At 33.8% G+C, this 21,494-nt stretch overlaps 1 protein-coding gene across 1 annotated transcript in view; it reads right to left on the bottom strand.

Moving 5' to 3' along the window:
- Window positions 1-75: 75 nt before the first annotated feature.
- The window catches only part of LOC132699572 (MOXD1 homolog 1), a 70,584-nt gene continuing 49,165 nt past the window's right edge, over window positions 76-21,494 (bottom strand). The window contains exons 3-10 of the mRNA XM_060666365.1: window positions 20,001-20,156; window positions 15,262-15,435; window positions 10,683-10,968; window positions 10,367-10,629; window positions 10,199-10,315; window positions 5,220-5,521; window positions 4,838-5,162; window positions 76-1,480 (exon numbers count right to left, since the gene is read on the bottom strand). Coding sequence (XP_060522348.1) covers window positions 1,328-1,480; window positions 4,838-5,162; window positions 5,220-5,521; window positions 10,199-10,315; window positions 10,367-10,629; window positions 10,683-10,968; window positions 15,262-15,435; window positions 20,001-20,156 — 1,776 coding nt within the window. The 3' untranslated portion in view covers window positions 76-1,327. The remainder of the gene's footprint in view (window positions 1,481-4,837; window positions 5,163-5,219; window positions 5,522-10,198; window positions 10,316-10,366; window positions 10,630-10,682; window positions 10,969-15,261; window positions 15,436-20,000; window positions 20,157-21,494) is intronic.

Genomic DNA, 21,494 nt, shown 5'->3' with positions numbered 1-21,494 from the left:
CTTTATAACGTTTACAGTTTTAAACTAAACTATGGTAAAAATAAATAATAAAACATGCTTGAAGAAAAGATTTTATTTTAGATAAATTATCTACAGGTGCCCCAATTTCCTTGTCTACCGGCAATATTCTTAAATATTACTGGCAAATGACGCGCTAAAATTCGCTCGATTCGTGTGTTTCAGGTAGATGTAGACCATTTTATCTATCGTCATTGAATACAATGATTATTTCTGGCGTTAAAATTATTTCATCAAAAAGGTATTCAGTCGTAAAATGTAGAGTTACCCTTTTCAGCATTACCTAATTGCTACTCACGTGTACTAAAAATAAGTATATTATATGCTAGTCACTACATTATATAAAACAATTCACAGCATCAAGTTTTATGAATTATAAATAAAAGTAAAATATATTTGGTAGTTCATCCAGTACTATATACAGGGTTTGGAATAAATTTACAACAAAATCAAACAAAAAAATAAATTAGTAAAAAACACAAAAATAAATAATAAATGCGAAAATCATAATAATAAAACAGAATATCGTAGGGTATTCATTCGTTCATATTCAAACACGCTCATCTTATTAGCAAATGCAATTATATACATAATTATTGTAAGTACTTTATGGGAGGAAAACTATCAAACAAAGGAGCCTAATCTACAGTCTTACATTCGCTGTTCTCGACTACTTAAAATTATTTGAAAATTTTACCAAAACACAATGACATTTGTTAAAAATGGTGGAATACATGCGCATTGGCATATTTCATAGCAGAAAGTTTCGTATACTGGTTTAGGCTATTATAATCGATTTTTCAATTTAACAATAATCGGTGTAGGCTGCTTAAAATTGCCTTCCAATAGTTTGTTATAGACAAATAGACGTAGGCGTGATAAAAAACTAATTATTAAGAAAACACATTGAACAACATCTTGACAACAATATAATTGAAATGAAAATGGTGTGTTATTGTTTTGTCCAATGATAAAAGCCAATTGGTCAGTTCTTTTAGCTATTTTATTTATTTTTTATGAATTTTCTTTAAAGAGGACCTATCAAATGATACTTTGGGATATTATTTAGTCATATTTTTTGAAAAACCTCTAATAACAGTCAAAACGGGCATACATATATGATTTCCTCAAAGCGTCTTTTGATTGTCATTTTTACTTAAATTAAAGGGGAGCAGCTTTCATTTGGACGCAATCATTCAAAACATTTTGCCCATTGGCAAACTAATATAACAAAACGTCACCGTGCACAGTTTGTTTTTTCTTCACCTGCTAAAGCGAAATCGCAAAGGCCTCCAGAGTGCCTTTCATCTTATCGGGTTATCCCAAGTCCTACTATTACAATTAACAAAATCCCCGGCTTAACACGCGATCCATTAGAAGCCCTCTTGGTTTTGTTGCTGCATAAAATACTAGCTTTTGGATCGTATGCTTCGAATATCGGAAGCTTTTCGATGTTTTCTTTCTGCAATGAACGAAGCAAGCATGTAATTAATGTTACTGTGGTTATTTGACAGTAGAACCAATAAATTATAGGAATGAGAAAGGGTTTGGTTTAGGAGAAATTTTTTGGAAAACGCTTTCTTATCTATTCTTTGTGCGCAAGAAGACAATGTTGAAAAATGTTATAAATTATAAGTCAAGTCAAGTCAAGTCAAGTAGATAGTTACAAAATCTCCCTCAGCTTGTTCAATATTTAAAAAAATGATGGTGCTAACATCCGTCACAGTTTATAGGGACCAAAGGGTCAAAAAAAATAATAATCACAAAAATACTATATATAATAATCTCAGCGAGAGTTAGCGCATTTTTTTTCCATCCTGTATATTATTGTGTACTTGTGGTCAATGATTTGAAAATGGTAAAAACATGCGCGAACCTTGTAATTTTTTGGCGTTTAAAAAAATGTATTTTTCTCAGGAAATGAGCGTATCTAAGAGAAAAATGTTTTTGATGCGGTTACAAGTTACAGGAGATCCCAGCTGGCAGCAGATAAATAAGGGAAGCAGGCATTTAGAATATGGTTAAATGTTTTCAGTTTCAATAGATTGCAGACTTCAAATTGGATATTGTTTAACTGAGTAGTTATCGGTTGATAAGGAATGTGTTAATGGACTAGAAACGGACGTGTAAGTCACGTGATCGGCTATAGTATTGGATGATTAGATTGGAAATAATTGCATTGTATAATTGCATAATTTAAGATTTCATCTTAAGGAAATTGTAATGAATTCTCAATTAACATCACAACATTAATGACTGTCCTCTTGTTCGAACTCAAATTGGATATGCAACACTAATTTGGTCACCTGTTTATGATTTATACATTCATTCTATTGACAAGATTCGGAAAAAGTTTTTGAGGTATTGTAATTTCAAATTGGGAATAGCAGTTGCAAACAAAACAGTAATATTGGAAACGTTAAATCTGAAAAGAATTCAGTTCGACTTAGTATTCATTGTAAAATTGTTGAATCAGTTGAATTGTTGAAACATACTACAAAGTAGGTTGAGAAGCATTGAATCTTGTCAAATTTCATTATACAAATTATTGTTCCAATTATACGCTTTGCAATTTTTAAATGAGCACTTTGATACAAATCATTTTTACTTAAATTTAACCCAGTTGAAAAACATTGTTAACAATAGACTACACTTATTGTTGTTTTTATATCATGTATCTAGATATTTACGAGGTGTGTTCAAAAAGTAAGGTGACTTTTGTAATTGTTATGTTGGTATACATGTCCCTAACAATGGGCACAGCTTCACCCAGTTCGCACGTTTACTTTTTTTTGTGAGACAGAACTGTTGGATGTGTTTTGTTTGCTCGGCGATTTTCTGCTGTCAAAAAAAAATGGAACAAAGAATTTGCATAAAATTTTGTATAAAAAATTGAATACAGTGCTGCCTGTAAAACACCTGAAATGTTAACAACAGCATATGGTTAATCTACTTTGAGCAAAAAAAATGTTTATAAGTGGTACAAGCTGTTCCAAGATGGCCGAGAAGACGCCGATGACGCTCTGAACGCCCCAGCACGTAAATGACTGATTAAATGGTTGAATAATCGAAACAAATGGGGTTAAAAAATCGTCGAATCACTATTAGAGAAGTGCCATTCAATTTTTCCGAAGTTTTGGGTATGAAACGTGTAACAGCAAAATTTGTTCCGAAATTGCTTAATTTTGAACAAAAGGACCGTCGAAGGAGCATCGCTCAAGAGCTGTTAAGCGACGTCAATGTTGATCAAAAAGGTCATAACTGGTAACAAATCATGGGTATATGGTTATGACGTCGAAACCAAAGCCCAGTGCCAATTGAAAAGCAAGTCAAGTCCGATCAAATGTCAAGGTTTCTTACTTACTCTTTTCTTTGATATCGTGACCTAGTACATCAAGAGTTCTCACCACAAGGTCGTACGAGCAATAAAGAGTATTACCTTGAATTTGTGTGCCATTCCGGAATTGTGGGAAAACAATTCATGGATTTTGCATCACGATAATGTACCTGCTCATTCATCGTTGCTTGTATCTAACGCTTTGGCCAAAAACAAAACCAAAATTAGGCTTCAGATGCCAGATTCACCGGATATGACACCCTGCGACTTTTTCCTGTTCCCAAAATTTAAGAAACGCGTGAAAAGAAGGAGATTTGGAACGATTGAGGAGATAAAGAAAACATCGCTGGAAGAACTCAAGCCTATAGCAGAAAGTGCTTCGAGGATTGGAAAAAAGTTGGCACAGGTGAATAAATTAATAAATACTTTTTGATAAAACTGAAAAGTCACCGTACTTTTTGAACCCACCTCGTGTATTTTTTTTTTCTAGAAAAAGTATTAATTTTTCATATCTTTATAACACTAATGTTTATGCTTATAATGGGGAGATTCCGTAAAGTTCTGAGTTTGTTTTCTGTTTGCCTGTGTTTCATTATTAAAACCTTATCTTTAATCGTTTATCGCGTCAGTAAGAAAATTTACTGGTTTTAGATGTATTCGTTTGGTTTATTATAAATCAGAGTCAAGAGTCCCGAGAGTGGCAAGTTAATGGACAGGTAGTTCACGTACCTGTAGTTTATAGTTCAAAACAGTTACTTTTCGACAGTTGTTGGCGAAGTTAAAATGCGTTCGAATATGTTAGAAGTTAAGAATATACCGACTTGTGCACGAACAGAAATACAAGAAGAAAAGAAACTGCAACAAATGAGGATGAAGAGTGCTGGCAGCAGAATAATACAAGCGTTTTACTTACGATCTTGAACAACAAAATGTCTGGAATGAAAAAGGTTGATTTTACTCTACCCATAGAAAAGAAGAAATGGGAAAAAATCTGGAAAAACTACAGCAAGGAGCGAGATATATCTCGATTCCTTTACTATTTATAACTAATAGAGACATTTTATTTAGAATGACAGAACAGAGATCAAAACCGTATCGGAATGCATCTTCGCAGATGATGTAATGGTCATAGCAAGGACTCCGAGGGATTTGCAAGCAAATCTAAACAATTGGGACCAAATACTAACAAAAAACGGGATTGGGAATTATGTTGAAATAAACAGGAAGGCAGTAAACAGAATTAAATAATAGAATAGAAATGGCGAATTGGGTGTACCATGCATTGAACAAGAAAATTTCCATGGAAACTAAAATGGAAGTTAAATCAATAAATAAATACTTTTTGAAACTGAAAAGTCACCGTACTTTTTGAACGTACTTCGTATATTTTTTTTTCTAGGAAAAGTATTAATTTTTCATATATTTATAACATTAATATTTATGCTTATAATGGGGAGCTCCTGTAAATAAAAAAAAACTTACTATGGCCAGGGTATCATCCCTTTTCCGGCAAAACGTCAAATGCAGACCGTTGTAAAAATATTCTTCCATTTTCTTCGTGAGGACCGTTTCGTTGTAGGGAATGCTCTGAAGGTGGGCCGTGAAGGTTTTGTTTCGGAACTCTTCCGGGTCTTTGATTACCAACTTGTCGAAGAGGTTTTGATCGGCAGTGTCCCCGTCTATGCTGTATTCTTTGGCATTTCGCAAGGCCATGATCGCTCTCATGTTTGCTTCGGGCGACATCTCATCTCCGGGTCTCGTTTCGAACGGTTTCGGAGTAGTCGACGGTAGGTTTTCCGATTCCATTCTGAAACGGAAGTTTTTTTGGTCCCTTTCGCATTTTTTTTCCCTCGTCGAAACTTACTTTCCTTCGAGCAACGCTTGCTCTATCACGGACATATTTTTCCCATAAAACTCCTTGACCCCCAGGTTTTCGAAAAAATATCGCACAGGAGGGATGGAGTAACAGCCCGCCAACTCGGTACGAGGGTAGTGCAAGACGAAGGCGAGGCACATTTCTTCCCTGGTGGAATAACCCCCCAGCGTTGGTTTGTTTCTAGTTTGAGTCGAATAGCTGCACTCGGTGATTAGTCCGTCCCCGGGAAGGATGTTGGTATCTTGTGATAACGCTCGCGATTGCTGATAGTTGAAGTCGTAGTGTTCATCCTAAAATTAGACAAATTCGTAAATTCGAAGATTTCAAAACTAACATTTTTTGTGTTTTAACGGTAACATTTACCTATTTTATAAAAGTAAAAACCCATCAATTTTCGTTACTCTTGTAAAACCCATACACCACTTAAATGGAGACTCTAATGAAGGTAACGGTGATCAAATTTTAATCCCATATAAAATTACACCTGTTACACAAGTTATATAAAGACAAGGAATACCTTCTTAAACGAGGGAAAACATGACTACAGTGATTATAAACACTAATCAAAAAACCCTGCCTTATTCCTTGACCTTTTTATTATTATAATAATAATAATTATTAATACCATTATTGGTATAACCCTGTACTTAGAAAATTTATATACACATGTAAATGTGCCTCCGATACTGTTCAGCCCTTGATTTGACTAGACACCTTCAAAGTTGTAATGACAAGTTAACGGAGCAAATACAGCAAGCGGCTTGAACCGGATATAAAAAATGTAGGCAATCAAAGTTACAAACATTTACAAAAAACAAGAGAGATAGAAAGAGAGGCAGAATATTTCTTAATTAAGAGATGGAATATTTCATCAGATATGAAGACGCAACTCATCGCTGTTGTGGTAGCAGTAAAGGGAGACTGACATTAAAATAAGATAGTGACGCGACCTTAGTGCTATAGAAAGAAAACTTTCCCTAATTGTCTTAGTAATGCAACACGCTGTTAATAATTGTTTATAAACTCCACTGCTTCTAATACCTTGCCTAACTCAGAATTTCCCAGCTTTGATAAAAATAACTTTATTGATGAAATTGATTAAGAGGTTAAATTTTGTTTAATTGACGAAGTATAACTAATATAATTAGTATCACTTTTTGTAGATATTGTAGAAATATTGAAATATCTACAAACAAAAACAGATGAGAGTAAAGGGCAATATAACCTAGCTCGTAACACTGTCAACAGATTAAGGAAACAAATACAACAACAGTCTTGGGATAAATTCATCAGCAACGTGGAAAACGATATGCATGGACAACAAGCATTTGCTTATAAGGTAATTAGACAACTCAATAAAACTACAAAAGATCAGGCAAGCTTAAATATAATTGACGAACAAGAATGGACTAAACATTACGAATCTCTATGGTATAACCCAGATGCAGTAACACCAGAAGAAACAGAAAACGACGATATTTATGTGGGCGATAGAATAGACATCGAAGAACTTCATGAGGTAATGAAAAAGATGGAAAATAGAAAGGCGGCGGGTCCAGACAACATCAACATGGAACTCTTGAAATATGGAGGACCGATATTAAATCTAAGATTATTGCACCTGTTTAATGAATGCTGGCGAGAGTGCCAAATACCTAAAGAATGGCAAGACACCCAAGTCATATCAATATTCAAAAAAGGGAAGAGAAACGATTGCAACAACTACCGAGGTATAAGTCTCATGAACTCTATATATAAAATATACTCTAAAATTATCAACAACAGAATAAAAGCAATCTCAGACGCCATTCTATTAGAAGATCAAAATGGGTTTAGGAAAGGAAGATCTTGCACTGACAATGTCTTTACTGTGAGACAAATCATAGAAAAACACCGCGAATACAATATTCAAACACACATCGCCTTCATAGATTTTGAGAAGGCATTTGACAGGGTGGACAGGAATCTTTTGTGGAAAATTATGCGCCTCCGAGGATACCCCATACATCTGGTGCGAACAATAAAAACCTTGTACGAAAACACCCAAATAACTCTAAAATTAAACAGTGGCGAATCCAAACCCATAAAGACAAACCAAGGCTTAAAACAAGGATGCAGTCTGTCACCTTCTCTTTTTAATATCTACATTGACCATATCTTGAGAGAATGGAAAAGACAAACAAAGAAGGGAATTAAGATCGACCAGAACGACTATTCCCTTCTATTCGCAGACGACCTCATACTGATACAAAACAATGAAAATGATCTCCAAAGCTCTATACATAAACTGAATCTACTGTGTAAGGAATACAATATGACAATTTCGAAGGAAAAGACGAAAGTTATGGCCTTTGAAGGTATGTACTCTGTAAGAACAAAGATTGTTCTAGACAATCAACCATTGGAACAGGTGTCTCAGTTCCAGTACCTTGGTTGCGAAGTAGGATATGACAGAGATAATGATATCTCTCAAAAACTACGTAAATTTGAATATATATGTGGAACAATCCAAAGAACATTAAAGAATAAAACAAGGAAAGACACCAGAATAAAATTCTACAAAATTATGGCAACTCCAGTACTCCTATACGGTTGCGAAAGCTGGGTACCAACAAAAGCAGAATATAGCAGAATACAAGCGGCCGAAATGAAATTTTTAAGAGGGGTGAAAGGTTGCACACGACTAGATAGATTTAGAAATGAAGATATCAGAAACGAATTACAAATATTTGCAATGACAGATAAAATAAAAGAATATAGACGCAACTGGAAACAACATGTAGATAGAATGCCTGATGACAGAATCCCGAAAATAATAACAAACTACCAGCCAATAGGCAGAAGAAGTGTAGGCCGACCCCGCCGACGCTGGAGGGATGTATGAAGCCGGAACAGACTATAAGTCTAAACCGTGAAGAGTAGAAGAAGAAGAAGAAGTATCACTTTTTCTACTCCCTTCTATAAAATATCTATTTATACACCGATCTAGCGTGTGAAAAGTGTCATTTTACCACCTCAGTTTCGTTTCTCACTTCAGAGATTTCAGAGATATTACCGCCCGGGTTTGGAACCAATAAAATGGATTTGGAGATATTATCGCAAGGCTAGAATTTTCGTTTTCGTTTTCGTGTTGTTTTGCAGAGATTTATGCAAAAACTAACAGTCGTAGAAAAAGTAACGTTTATGACATAATACTAAGATTGTGGAGAAAATAATAGACAAGCAAATAAGAGCCTTTTTCAATATTTGCAACATTTTGCCCCGAAACAATCCGCTTAATTTAAATTGATTTTTGAAAAAAATGAAAAAAATATAAACAAGTTGATCTGAGACCCAAATTCAGGTCTACGGGCTTTAGTGTACTTTCTATAAAAGCTGATACTACGAACCCTAACAACTAAATGTTCGGACGATGTAAAAAATGATAAAAAAAGACATTTTTATATCTATTTCATTTTTTTTTTGCATGTAGTCTGCTTAGATAGTCAGTTCGGGTTGTATCTATCAAGTTTGTATAATAGTTGATAAGAAAATGACGCGTGGTGTTGCAACAAACAAAAAAGTGCGAGAAATTATGATATCTCAGTACTGCAGAGGTAAATCAATGCAAAAAATTTCAAAATCAACAGTCGGGGATATAAAAAAGTATGGGGAGTGGTAGCGTATTCTGGTCAAAATTTGTAAAACTAGCAGACGAAGTGTCTTACGACAAACTCAAGCCCAATGGAATCACGAGGCAAACTTAAATGTCTCCAGGGAATGTTGTATCGCCTATTCAGGAGAAAAAACGTTTGGATTGGGCAAAATCTAAAATATCCTGGACAACGAAAACGTGGAATAACGTTATCTTCAACGACGAATCAAAATTTGATGTGTGTGTAGGCGATCCCTAGGGTGTTTTGATATGGGGGTGTATGAGTGGTAAAGGCGTAGGCAACTACGAGTTCATTGATGATACTGTAAATGCAGAAAAATACCAACAAATTTTATCAAGAAGTTTGATTCCATCAATAGAACGAACTTTTGGAAATGGAAATTGTATATTTCAACAAGACGTTGAGTCCTGCTATACTGCGAAAACAACAAAAAAGTGGTTTGGGGGCCATAATATGAAAGTTTTGTCGTTGCCATCAAGTAGCCCCGACTTGAATATTATTGAAACTTTATGGCATCGGATGAAAAAGACTTTGCGTAACAATCCTCAGCGTACAGTTCCAGAATTAAAGGCAAAAATCTCCGAAATTTGGAACACTTTCACCCCCGAATATTGGAAGACTTTGGTAGATTCCATGCCAAAACGCATAAAAGCTGTTATTGCCGCGAAAGGTGATGTTGCTTCTTATTAATGTTCGATTCAAAGTAAAAGATTTAAATGCGTCCGAATATTTATTTGTCACCAAATTCGGTATGTTTTTGATATTTTGTTATGCAATTTATGTGAAATAAAAAAATAGTTCATTACGATAGCACTTTTTGGTATAAAAATAAGTGCGTGATTTCATTTTTCAATCGAAAAGGCAAAAAAAAATCTATTTCAAATAACAACAATTAGTTGTTAGGGTTCGTATAATTATCTTCTTGCCAATTTTTATTAACATGTTACATCTTTAAGAAAACACTGATTATACATCATACCCTAACATAGCGGCCTCTATCTACATGAAAAAGTTTTATAACATTCTTTAGGTTCTATATAAACTGCAGATTATTTATTAGGTATTAGGTGCTTTAAGATTGATAAGGGTTTTTATGGAGTAAGCCATAAAACCCAATAAGTAAAAGTTTTATAATGAGGCATTTAAGAACGTTAAAAAGCCTCTTTACTAAACGGGAAGCAACCAACCTCAAACATGTTACAAATAAAGTAACGGAAATGTTTTGAATGCAATATTATAAAACTTGCGTTGGTTTATAATAGAACCTTAAGCTGCCAAAATATATTAGTTGGATTGGAATGAGGTTGTCACCTGGGCTAAAGGAGGCAATTCTTTTCCAGCTCTGAGATGACGTAGTTTCAACTTTCTCCCAGCTAAATGCGAATGCAGCATCACCGATACGACGTTGATGCCATCTTTGGGAAACACCTATAATGAAATCGTCAAATAATACGGGGATAAAATTATTTTTACCATCACCTCTTTGGTGCATCCGATACTGCAGTATCCAGCAGTCTTGTACTCTTTCTGGAATGGTGGAATGAAGTGAAGAGTTGAAGGTGCCACTCCGGTTATTAAAATCCCCCCTTCGTTCTCTCTCAATCGATTGGTGTAATGCAACCTTATTCCTGACGTATCGGTTGCTGTTTTCATCGACGGATTGTCGAAATGCACTTCCAGCATGTAGTACGAGTTTTTATTTTTGGCGAGTGGCAGCCCCACGTGATTAGGAAAAAATTCACCTTGAAAAAAAAATCGAGTAGAGGATTCGATCGTTTTGAGGAGAAGATTTTACCTTTGGAACCAATTGCCCAAGCGACTAGTGGAGTCAGACACTTCTCCCATTCGACCGGCATGTTGCTATAACAGAGTTGCCCATCTTGTTTCGCAAAACCGTCCCACAGATGGAAATTCGTGTAGTCGTCGAGTTCACACTCGTGCATGATCATGTGATGAACCATCGATTCGTGGTTTTTACCGATTATGGGCTCGAAGCCCGTGATATGATGTTTCTCGTTAAATGTTGGGGTTTTGAAAACTTTGCACCAGTACACCGTGTCCATGTTGCTTGGAATTTTAAACTGCAATTTTAATTAAATGAATAGCAAATTAAAATTCTACCACATCAATCCGCCAACATGCAATGTTTACTTTTTCTTGACCTAGTCTAACAAAATTATATAAGAAAACATAAACTCTTGTAAATTTTCTGAGCATATTATAACTCGTCTCTTTTCATAGCTTTTACAAATGTTTTTGCTATTAAAATTGTCAAGTTAAGTAACCTAATATTAAACAAATAACAATTTACCAACAACAAAGGAATGTGCAGAATCCAATAGAAAAAGAACGTATATACAGGGTGGATCAATACAATCTTAATAAAAGAAAATATAATGGTAAAAACTACACATGGATATCTGTTACTGTTTCATAGCTATATAGTGTGTTGTTTGAAAATCTGCATCATTAAAAAACTGTTTTGCTTAGAGAAATTTTGTATTTCCATGAAAATAATTCGAAAGCATCTTTTAAGTAGAATTGAATGGTGTAATATGTTAAAAGCAAATAGCTTATGCTCTGGATCATTTAACACGGTAAACAACTTAAGTCTAACAGTTATAAAAAAATATTTGTTATATGAGACACCGTGTAAGTTTTGAATCATTAAAAAATAGTTTTTTGCTTTTTCGAAAAAAAAATTGCACACTTTACTACAAAACTATTACGTTTTTGGAAAAGACTCTAATTCCAAACGGCCATTACGTTTTTTATAAAAATTTATACCATCCATCTCTTTTAGAAAGCACGGTTTCTCTTGAAAAGTTTCCAATTTAGCTCCTCCTTCAACAACAATAACAGAACATAATATCTTAATGATAATATGGCACTCTCCTTTATTAATTTTAAATGTAAATAAAATTTTAGTTTAAAATTTAAATTTCAAAAAAAAAACAATGCCAAGCCCGTTTGCTAAAATGAAATTGGTCCATAATTTATATTTATACTTTTTTCACAAAGTAGAAACCAATAATAAACAATTAAAACATCAACACAAGCATATATGTATAAATGCTTGTGAGTGGAGTTTAAAAAGTTAAAAAGTGAAATAATTTTTTGGAAGTCAGAATTAACAAAATACACTATAATTTAAACGGTTTAAATGTCCAAAGAAAACAAAGACGTTTACTAGATCAATAGATATGCACATTAACCAGAAGCGCAAAGTTATCTTAAATATTTTTATTTCTCAAGTATCCAACCCTCCGCAACTTAATTTATTAAAACGCATAAGTTTTTAAGTTGTGAAAAGGTTAAAAAACTTTGCAGGTATCTAAAACGCGAAAAAGTATCCCAAAACCACAAAACAAACATCACGAAATTTTTCTTTATTTTTGCAGATATTTGCCTTATAAGACTATTGTAGGAACCATCCACATAATTTATTATTTGTCCACAGAAATTTTTCCTCATTAAATGGGGTATATAGATAGATAATAACAGCGGTCCAAGTACACTACCCAGCGGTACGCCTTAACCAACCCCAACGCTTAAACCCCGTGCTGAGTTCTGGTGGCGAAATTACTTGACTACAGAAGAATTGTCAAAAGTCATAACATCTCATTTTATACAAAAGTCTACAGTGAGAGACCGTATCAAACGCATTGGAGAAATAGAAAATCGAAAAATACGGACTAGACTGTTTCGAATCTAAAGTATTGCAGAGATGGGACGATAGTTTGCTATTTTAGTGTTTTCTACTTTTTTGTACATGGGCTTGATTATGTCAATCTGGAGAAAGCAATGAAAGCACGGATCACGAAAACATTTACTAATTAAATGTGTAAATACTGATGATGTTATTATCACATTAGAGAGATTTCTTTGATTTTAAAAAATCATTTCTCTTACCTCGGCGATATTCGTTGCATACAAACACATTGTATTCTCCATGAGGGAATTAAAAAAGAAAGTTAAAATGAATAGCTGTTTCTAAAGCAGTTTTATGTCTCTATAAAAATCTGAGTAACTAATCTGCTACACACACATACACAGGGATACGCTGCGAATTAGAGATGGGCACAAAGTTTAATTACGCGTATATACCAAAACGAGACTATGTAATTATCACATACAGGCTCTATCGTTATTAATATGCGAGGAAATGATAATTCCGTTGGCGTCGGGCTAGTGGCGCGTCTCGCATACATGAATACTGTTAGCTTCAACTTGAAATACGGAGGATGTGATCCAGGTTATCAAAGATCTTCGATAAACCATATGCATCGGGATACTCGAGCCTATTACAACTATCTGGACCAAAGGATTTATTTCAAATTAAACTGATTACGAACCTAAGCGCCCTCTATCACTATCGCTAGAACATTTTTAAATTAAAAATGTTGCCACAAAATTGAAATAAATATTTTTATTTACATGTAATTCTTAAACAGGTTTTTGAGCTATTTTTTTGTCATTTCTCTAGACATTAGTTGCTATGGCAAAAGAATTTTTGCCTATGGGTAAGAGGAAATTGTGGTAAACTTAAACGTAAAAACTCAACACAGAAAGTCACTTTTATTAGAGAAAGATATAAAGATCTATATAGCGTTGGTGACACATGGCAGGAAAACAATTATTTTCTATTTTGTTATTATCCTTTACATCAGTTTTTAGTTACTCAGCATAGAAACATAGGTGATAGAATACAATATCGCTGTTATCTACCATATTTATCACTATAATCGTGAAAAATAATTATTGTATTCATTATTCGAATGAACTACATACTAGTCATTCTATTGTATGCATAACTAACTAAATTGTTCATCCTGTTTAATGATCCCTGCCATTGCAAGTTTACATTTTACCACTATCTCTAATATTGCACTAAAAAAATAAATGTCCTGATTTTTTTACATTTTTAGATTCTTAAATTAGTTTTTAAAAGCGAGCTACTTTTGTAATTGATATTTAATTTTTAATGAGATTAATAAATCTATTTATTATATCCGTTTTCATTAAAGTTTCTTGAACAAGAGGTTTAATTCTTTTAATTCCATTAAAAGCAGAAATAGGAAAATGCAATCTGTTTTCTTAAATCTCGAACCATTTAAAGAGATTTTGAATTGAAAATAAAAAATTACTGATTATCAGTTGTTTTATCCTCGAAAACAACTAGCAATAGTTTTGTATAAAGAATGTAAAAATTGACAGATCTCCTGTCCAAGTCGAAAAGGATCATTTCCAGAAAATGTTGAATAAATTCATTGTTTCCTTTTTAATTCTAATATTTCATTGTTGGATATTACGCAAATTGGATCAAAATAAATTAAAAAAAGAGATTAATTTATTTGTACAGAAATGTAAATATTTGCAAATGCAAAAATTATAATAAGTATTTCTTACAAACCAAAAACCTGTGAGTTGACTGAACTCTTATGTCAGTTAACTGGTTCTTTGTAACACATGTTGTCTTAAATCAAGTTGATCAGTTGATACGGCCATTAACCAAAAGCAAAACTTTTACTTCCATTTTAATAGTGCTTTCATTTTGTTCAGTTATTTCTGTAATTGTTTGTTTTCTAAGACATCTTTTTAGTTCACATTTATTTCATTTATATGTTCACGATAAATCTGGCCACAGGAACACTCATCTCGAAATGGTTTACTGAAACCTATATTTTATTTTTCATAAACTGTCCCTGATGTTTCATTGTCGCCATAACGCTCATATATGGAAAGTTCTGATGACAAATAACATTTTAGAGGAGCATGTGGGATAGTTTAATAAGAAACTATGGGATAAGTTTAATTTACGCGAAAAAGGTAAAATAGAATAGAAAAAAAAGAACCGGGTTTTCGGAAGATATTTGTTAATTTGTCTCTAGTAATTGAATTTTGGTTGTTTCTGTACCCTGTGTATCTAAGTTCACAACTTTTATTGCACTTAACGGACCCTCTAACCATGACGTTTTAAACGTTACTCCTACGATTCCACTAAAAAGATGTGAAAATTTGTTTACCAAGAACTTGTTAGATTACTTGGAGGTAGTATTCATTCAATCCGAAACTCATCCGTATATATTCTCTTTTTGTATTCAAAACGTATTGGAGGAAATTGTAATTGTGCAATATTACTTATTCTTTTATTCAATACGAAAGCCACAAAAGCAACTTTTCCGAGAAGCCGACAGTGGAAGAATCCACTACGAGAGGCTAGCTTTATTTAAATTTCAAATGCGCTCCTTAAAATTCTATAGACAAACGACTGTAGCTGTTCGATTTTGGCTCATATCGGCGTGAAAAATTCCCCACGTCTCGTTAGAAATTTCGACGTTTGATGTCGATTGAGATTTACGCTTTGCGCTTACGTTCTTTAATTCTACATCCCAGTTTCTCAAATGGAGGTTCGTGGGTTTTGGGACCGGCGGCGGTCCTAACAGGTGCAAACTTTGAACCCCCCTTTTCTCCTCGTGGTAAATCATTGTGGTGTCATACTGCGGGTCTCTGTCGTGAAGGGCCCATATGACCCTTACGGTGTCGCTCTGTAACAATTGAAAACGTATGTCGTGATTAGAAGATTCTAATTAAATTTCCTACATATTTTTACCTACGTTATACATATACCTACATCTATTTCTGTATTTGTAAAGCTAAGAACCTTAAGAAAAATGTTAACGGAACTCTTACTCTTCAGTCTCTTGAAATCAAAAGTCGCATAGAGGTAGCCAGAAGTGCATTTGTAAAGATCAAAAAGTTTTTTTGCAGCAGAGATGTAAATTTCGGGTTAAGAATAAAAATGCTTCGATGTTACGTTTTTTCAACATTACTTTACGGGCCAGACGCATGGACATTGAATAAGGCAGATATGAAAGATCGGGGCTTTTGAAGGATGTGTTATCGGCGAATGTGGAAAATCTCATGGACTGACAGGGTTTCCAATCTGGAACTGCTACAGAGAACCCAGAAACTGGGGGAAATAATTAACTCTCTAAAAAGAAGCAAATTGGTATACTTTGGTCACATGATCAGAGGACCTAAATATGCGATGCTACAGAACATTATGGAAGGAAAGATCAAGGGCAGAAGTAGTCAAAGGAGAAGAAGAACCTCTTGACTTAAAAACTTAAGGAAATGATTTGGAATGACATTAAACCAACTATTCAGAGCAGCTGTTAACGAGATAGCCATGATAATATCCAACCTCCGTTAGGAGAAGGAACGAGAAGAAGAAGAAGAAAGCTGATAGTTGAAGTAGAAAAACTGCAACAAGAGCATAGAGATACGGATTTCTATCAAAATGTCAAAGACATTACTAGCCAGCGACAGCCCAAACAACTAGTGGCCAACGAGAAAAACTATATCGAACTGGACCCGGATAAGCAGCAACAAATTTGGGAAAGATATCTAGACAAGCTATTTAGCGAGAATGAATGACAACAAAACTCGCAAGTGCGAAGATCATATAACTATATGTCTAATGCGCCACGATGCAAAAATCTTCATGAGGATTATTTTTAATCGTATTCAAAATAAATGTGAAGAATACTTAAGCAGCTCTCAATACGGCTTCAGAAGAGGGAAGCTATCCTAGCTCTATCGATAATCGCCGAAAGGTACCTGGAGGCCCATAAGAAGGCTATAAGAAAGCGTTTGACAGTATTGAACACCAAAAATTAATGAACACTTTACATGAGATAGGGTTGGATAAACGGGATACTACGATCATCCAGAATATTGACTGGAACCTCCAAGGTTATGTTCGAATGGAAAAGGGTAACACCATCTACAACAATTTAGAGAGAGGAGTTCGCCAAGACTATCTTTTATTTCCTTCGTTGTTTAACATATACGCAGAATCCATCATTAGATCATCCTTGCCAGACCGACTAGAAGGCGCAAAGGCCCAATAACCAATAACAAATATTGATGAACAGACTGACGAAAGATAGTGTTAGATGAGGTTTAGCGATAAACACTCAAAAAGGATTAAAAGAATAATTGAGATCGCAGAAGTCGGATTCCTGAACATGCGTAACTTGTTATTTCAACTCAAACTGTCCGCGCCAATTCGACCGAGAACGCTAAATTCTACACATGACATTTGTTTCTGTACGCATGCGAAACATGGACACTAAAACAATAAACATGAAAAAACTTAACGTACTTGAACTTTGAATGTACAGAAGAATTCTTCGAATCAGATGGATTTCTAGGACAACCAATGAAGAAGCTGTAACAAGAGTGAATACTCGACCGCCTTTCAATGGTCTCATTAAAATTAGAAAAACTTGCCACCTTTGCAGCTAATCTTGGAAGGCAAAATTGAGGGTAAAGGAAGTATAGGCAGAAACAAGAAATCGTGGCTGAGAAACATCAGAGGCTGGACACACACTAATGGTAATACACTACTTGATCAAGCCGACACATAAATTTAAATATAATAATGGAGACCGGTTTAAATTCAATTGGCCATTGAGTAATAGATTAGAATATCTCATTTGGTTAATATTCATAGCTTCCAACAAATTTAGTTTTCGGTTTTTTGGTTCATTATGTAAAAGATGAAAATTTGAATTTAGATGAATAACATGTTCTACCAGTTTGTTTCATAGAAGTTCTGGGACATGATCCACATTTTGAACTTGTAGACTTCGGATTTATGAGTTTTTCGTGATTTAGTTTTATTGTTTTTTTTTTTATTAAATTATTATGTTTTCAGTTTTAAAAGCAATCCTGAGACCAAATTTGAATAGATGTTTCAAAACTTTCTTGTTAGGCACTTCTGTGTATTTTGTTGTTTTATCAATTTTGGGTTCGATGTTTAATATGGGATGGAGTTATTTGCAACTATTTTTTAGTTATAATCTTATATATCAAAGAGGGGTCGTAACCATTGTTAAAAGCTATTTGTTTTATAACATTTAATTCTTTTCTAAAATTTCATGTTGGAAGTTGCGTTATTATGTATTGCTGTGTGTGTGTGAGGGTTTATGGAAAATGGAAAAATCTAATTTGTTCTGTAATTTAGTTTTGGTTAGTTTAGGTTATAAATTTTGGGTTCGGTGTTTAATATGGGATGGATAGATTTCCGAGTCATTTGATACTCTTCTTTATATATAATCTTATCTATCAAAAGAGGTCGTAACCATTGTTAAATGCTAATTGTTTTATAATATTTAATTCTTTTTTAAAATTTTCTGTGGAAAGTGGTATATTAAGTAGTCTGTAGATAAAGTAATAAAACGCAGCCATTTTGTGTGTGCGACAATGTGTGTGAGGGTTTATGGAAAATGGAAAAATCGAATTTGTTCCATAATTTAGTTATATTTAAGTCCAGAAAAGCTGAAGAGTTAGAGGAAGTTCGTGCGTGATATTTTCTAAATTGTCCATGAAAACTTCTGCAAGTACTGGACTAAGTGGCTTTCCCATAATTAATTTTTCTTTAGCAATATACAATTGACCATTAAATTTAAAGTAATTAAAATATATATAAAAAAATAAATTCAAAAAAGTCTTGTTTTATGACTTGTTTCTGTGAGAATGTTGTTTATTATTTTTATAACGTCAATCGGTGGAATGCTAGGATATAGATTTTGGACGTTGACTAGGTCGAACCAATTTTTGATAACATGTTTAAAGGCAATATGGTATTCCAATTTTTTCTTAATCTTATTAAAAGTTTAACTGGTGGTGTTGTTACAAAAAAAAACTACAGGCATAATTCATTCATAATTCATTATTATTAGTTGGTATTTTTCTCTGTCATAAAAAGTGATGGATTACCTTAATTAATGTTGTGTTGCCGAAACTGCCGTCATTAACTGCAGATAATTAATTTGAACTTCTAGCACATCCTGAATAATATGAAAGTTATTTCGAAAAGTAAATATTATAGGCCCTTACTTATTCTAATATCAAATTGTTTATTTGATAATCTTGAATTTGGGCTATACTTTGATATCACCTTAGAAGAGATCGTACCCCTGAAACTAGGACACAGGATATAACCTTGCCTCTATGTCTCTGACGTGTGATTAAAATAAATATTTCTGGGGTGAAATTTCAAAGTTTTATATATCACTGTAATTAAGGTATCAGTGTAGTTAAGCAACCAAGACCGGGGAACGGTTAAATTGCAACCTTCTCAAATTGTTGACGCTTGTCCATTTTACCACTATTCGAACCCATTTTTCCCAACATTTTATGGTTTCGAATTTTCCAAAACAAAAAAACAGTTGATTGTTCATTCACAACAAATAAACCATATTGCTTTTTTCTCTCTTCCCTAATTGACCAATTTAATTTTCGAAACTGCTTCTCTAAAGGTTACCCTGAACTTTTCTGTCTATAAAGTGCCTCAGTGTTTTATACCTTTTACATAATTTTATATGACATATATATCAATTTATGAATGCAACTAAGTACTTCGATACTAGTTATTCTTGTTATCAGTCATATGCGCAACATGTTTCCAACGGGAAAAATTTCTATTCCATGGTTGGATCAAGTGCCCAACTTTCGTAGTTGTCTTTCTGCCAAGTTCCATGCTAAGATCCTACCTTACAAAGTTCTATTTCATATTTGTAAAGGCCATTCTAATTGTGATTTTTTAATTATTGAGTCTACAATGTTTATTATTTAAATTTGCTGCTTAAGGATCAATGAATCATTTTTCATATTTATGGTATCTAAATTTATGTTTATCAATTCTTAGGAAATTAGGGATTTAATAACTGTTACTTTTTTATTACAAAATTAGTAGTTTTTCGCTGTATCCACTTCTCTTCTATCAATATTTACGTTTGATAAAAATATTCAGCACATGATAATCTGCGGATAAAATACGCGGACTTTATCAGAACAGACATTTCAATCACAAATGGGTGCACGTTTCGAAAGTCTGTTGCAGACTTTTCCATTTAGGAATTCATTTCTATCTCCTTGATTGGCACGTATGAAGAGATTCGGTGCGTCGTCTATACGCTTCAAGAAACACTTTATATCGGAAATGATGAAACTTTCTGTAATCCGAAAAGGGTTTTTATTGTTTCCGATTGCATAGGACTAACTGGACCGTGTATTAGATGGGGAAGATGACGTTACTTACCGACAATATATAATCGTTTGGATCGCAAGTATCCAGGGCTCTTCTGAATTCGAGAACCGTATGGGTATTGTTCTGGACGCCTCTCATCAAAGTATAATTGTCAATTACGTCCTTGACCGGAGCGCTTCCTTGACTTTTGGGCACGCCGTGGCAATCCTGGAAGATTAAGAAATTCATAATTAGCTAAAGGTTTTAGCATTTGCACGTCCACAATAAGTTGATACTTATTTTAAAAACCCAAGCGAATCCAATGCCAAAAAATACAGACCAATTACGGCGCCATCCATTATCTCGAAAAGTTATTAAATCGACTAATTAATCATTTAAAAAATAGTAAAATCTTGTCAGCGTGGATTTAGAAATGGTTAAAGTACAATATCTGCGATACAATTTTTTTATGAAAGGTTGCTAAACTTGATCAGTATGGAGGAGTGCCCTACTGGGATCTTTTGGAATCCCAACAGGGGTTCAATTGTGTCGATCATAATAAGAGTCTTAATTCATTATATTGTGAGCATTTAGATTGGTCTAAAATTTTACCTCAAATATGTTACAAATTTTAGCAAGATTCGATTCTTTCTTTTGTCAACCAATTTGACAGTATACTGGGTTAGTAAAAAGTACCGGAACGCTTAAATATCTCTAAAACTCCAAAAGTTTTGGAACCTGCAGAATTAAAAAATGTTAACGGCAGTATTGTCAGATTTAATAAGCAAATTTATTTCAGGAGATTTACACAAAATTACAGAACAGATATAAATAAGAGAAAAATAATAAAAATACCATACGAAATAGAGTACAGTACAATTACTCGCACAAGTACTCTAAGGAAGCTAATTACTCACACACGAACTGTAAGCAGTTTTAAGCTTTGCGCATGAAGCAAAAAACAGTCAACACTCTCACGACGTGTATGCGCATTAATGTCACAAATGCCACAAAATTGCTAGGTGTAGGGAGATGAATTGTAGGCCTATATCTGGTTTCAATTCTGGGGACACAAAATTTTACTTTGTTTAAAAGCCACACATACAGAAATTTTAAATTATTAATGTCCCTCCTAACCAGCCTAATAATACCTGATGGTCAAATCCTCTATGGGGTATATATTATCTAAGCATTTAAGGAACCGTTTTTGGATCAACTTAAGCTATGACATGACATGACATATGACGCGAAACCCATATTCTAATTTAGATCTGACGTAAGAATAGTAGAGAGTTCTGATAGTTGGGGTATTTTTGAAGTGTCGGCAACTTCATATTACAAAACCCAACGCTCTTGATGCCGATAATACTAATTGCTAAATACGAGGTATAAAAGTAAGTCTTCACTTAACCGATTCAATACAGTCCCTTTTATTACGTAATTAAATAAATTTGTAAGCACGTTACACTTAGAAACATTTAAACCTAATCAATTAATCAGACACAATGCTGATATGACATTAACGTTATCCTGAAGCGATTTGTTACAATTCAACTGGATCATCAA

Source organism: Cylas formicarius, unplaced genomic scaffold (assembly GCF_029955315.1).
Source record: "Cylas formicarius isolate icCylForm1 unplaced genomic scaffold, icCylForm1.1 PGA_scaffold_3__17_contigs__length_32017465, whole genome shotgun sequence".
Lineage (NCBI taxonomy): Eukaryota > Metazoa > Arthropoda > Insecta > Coleoptera > Brentidae > Cylas > Cylas formicarius.
Note: the sequence above shows the minus strand (reverse complement) of the source record. Positions and strands in the feature narration are given on the sequence as shown.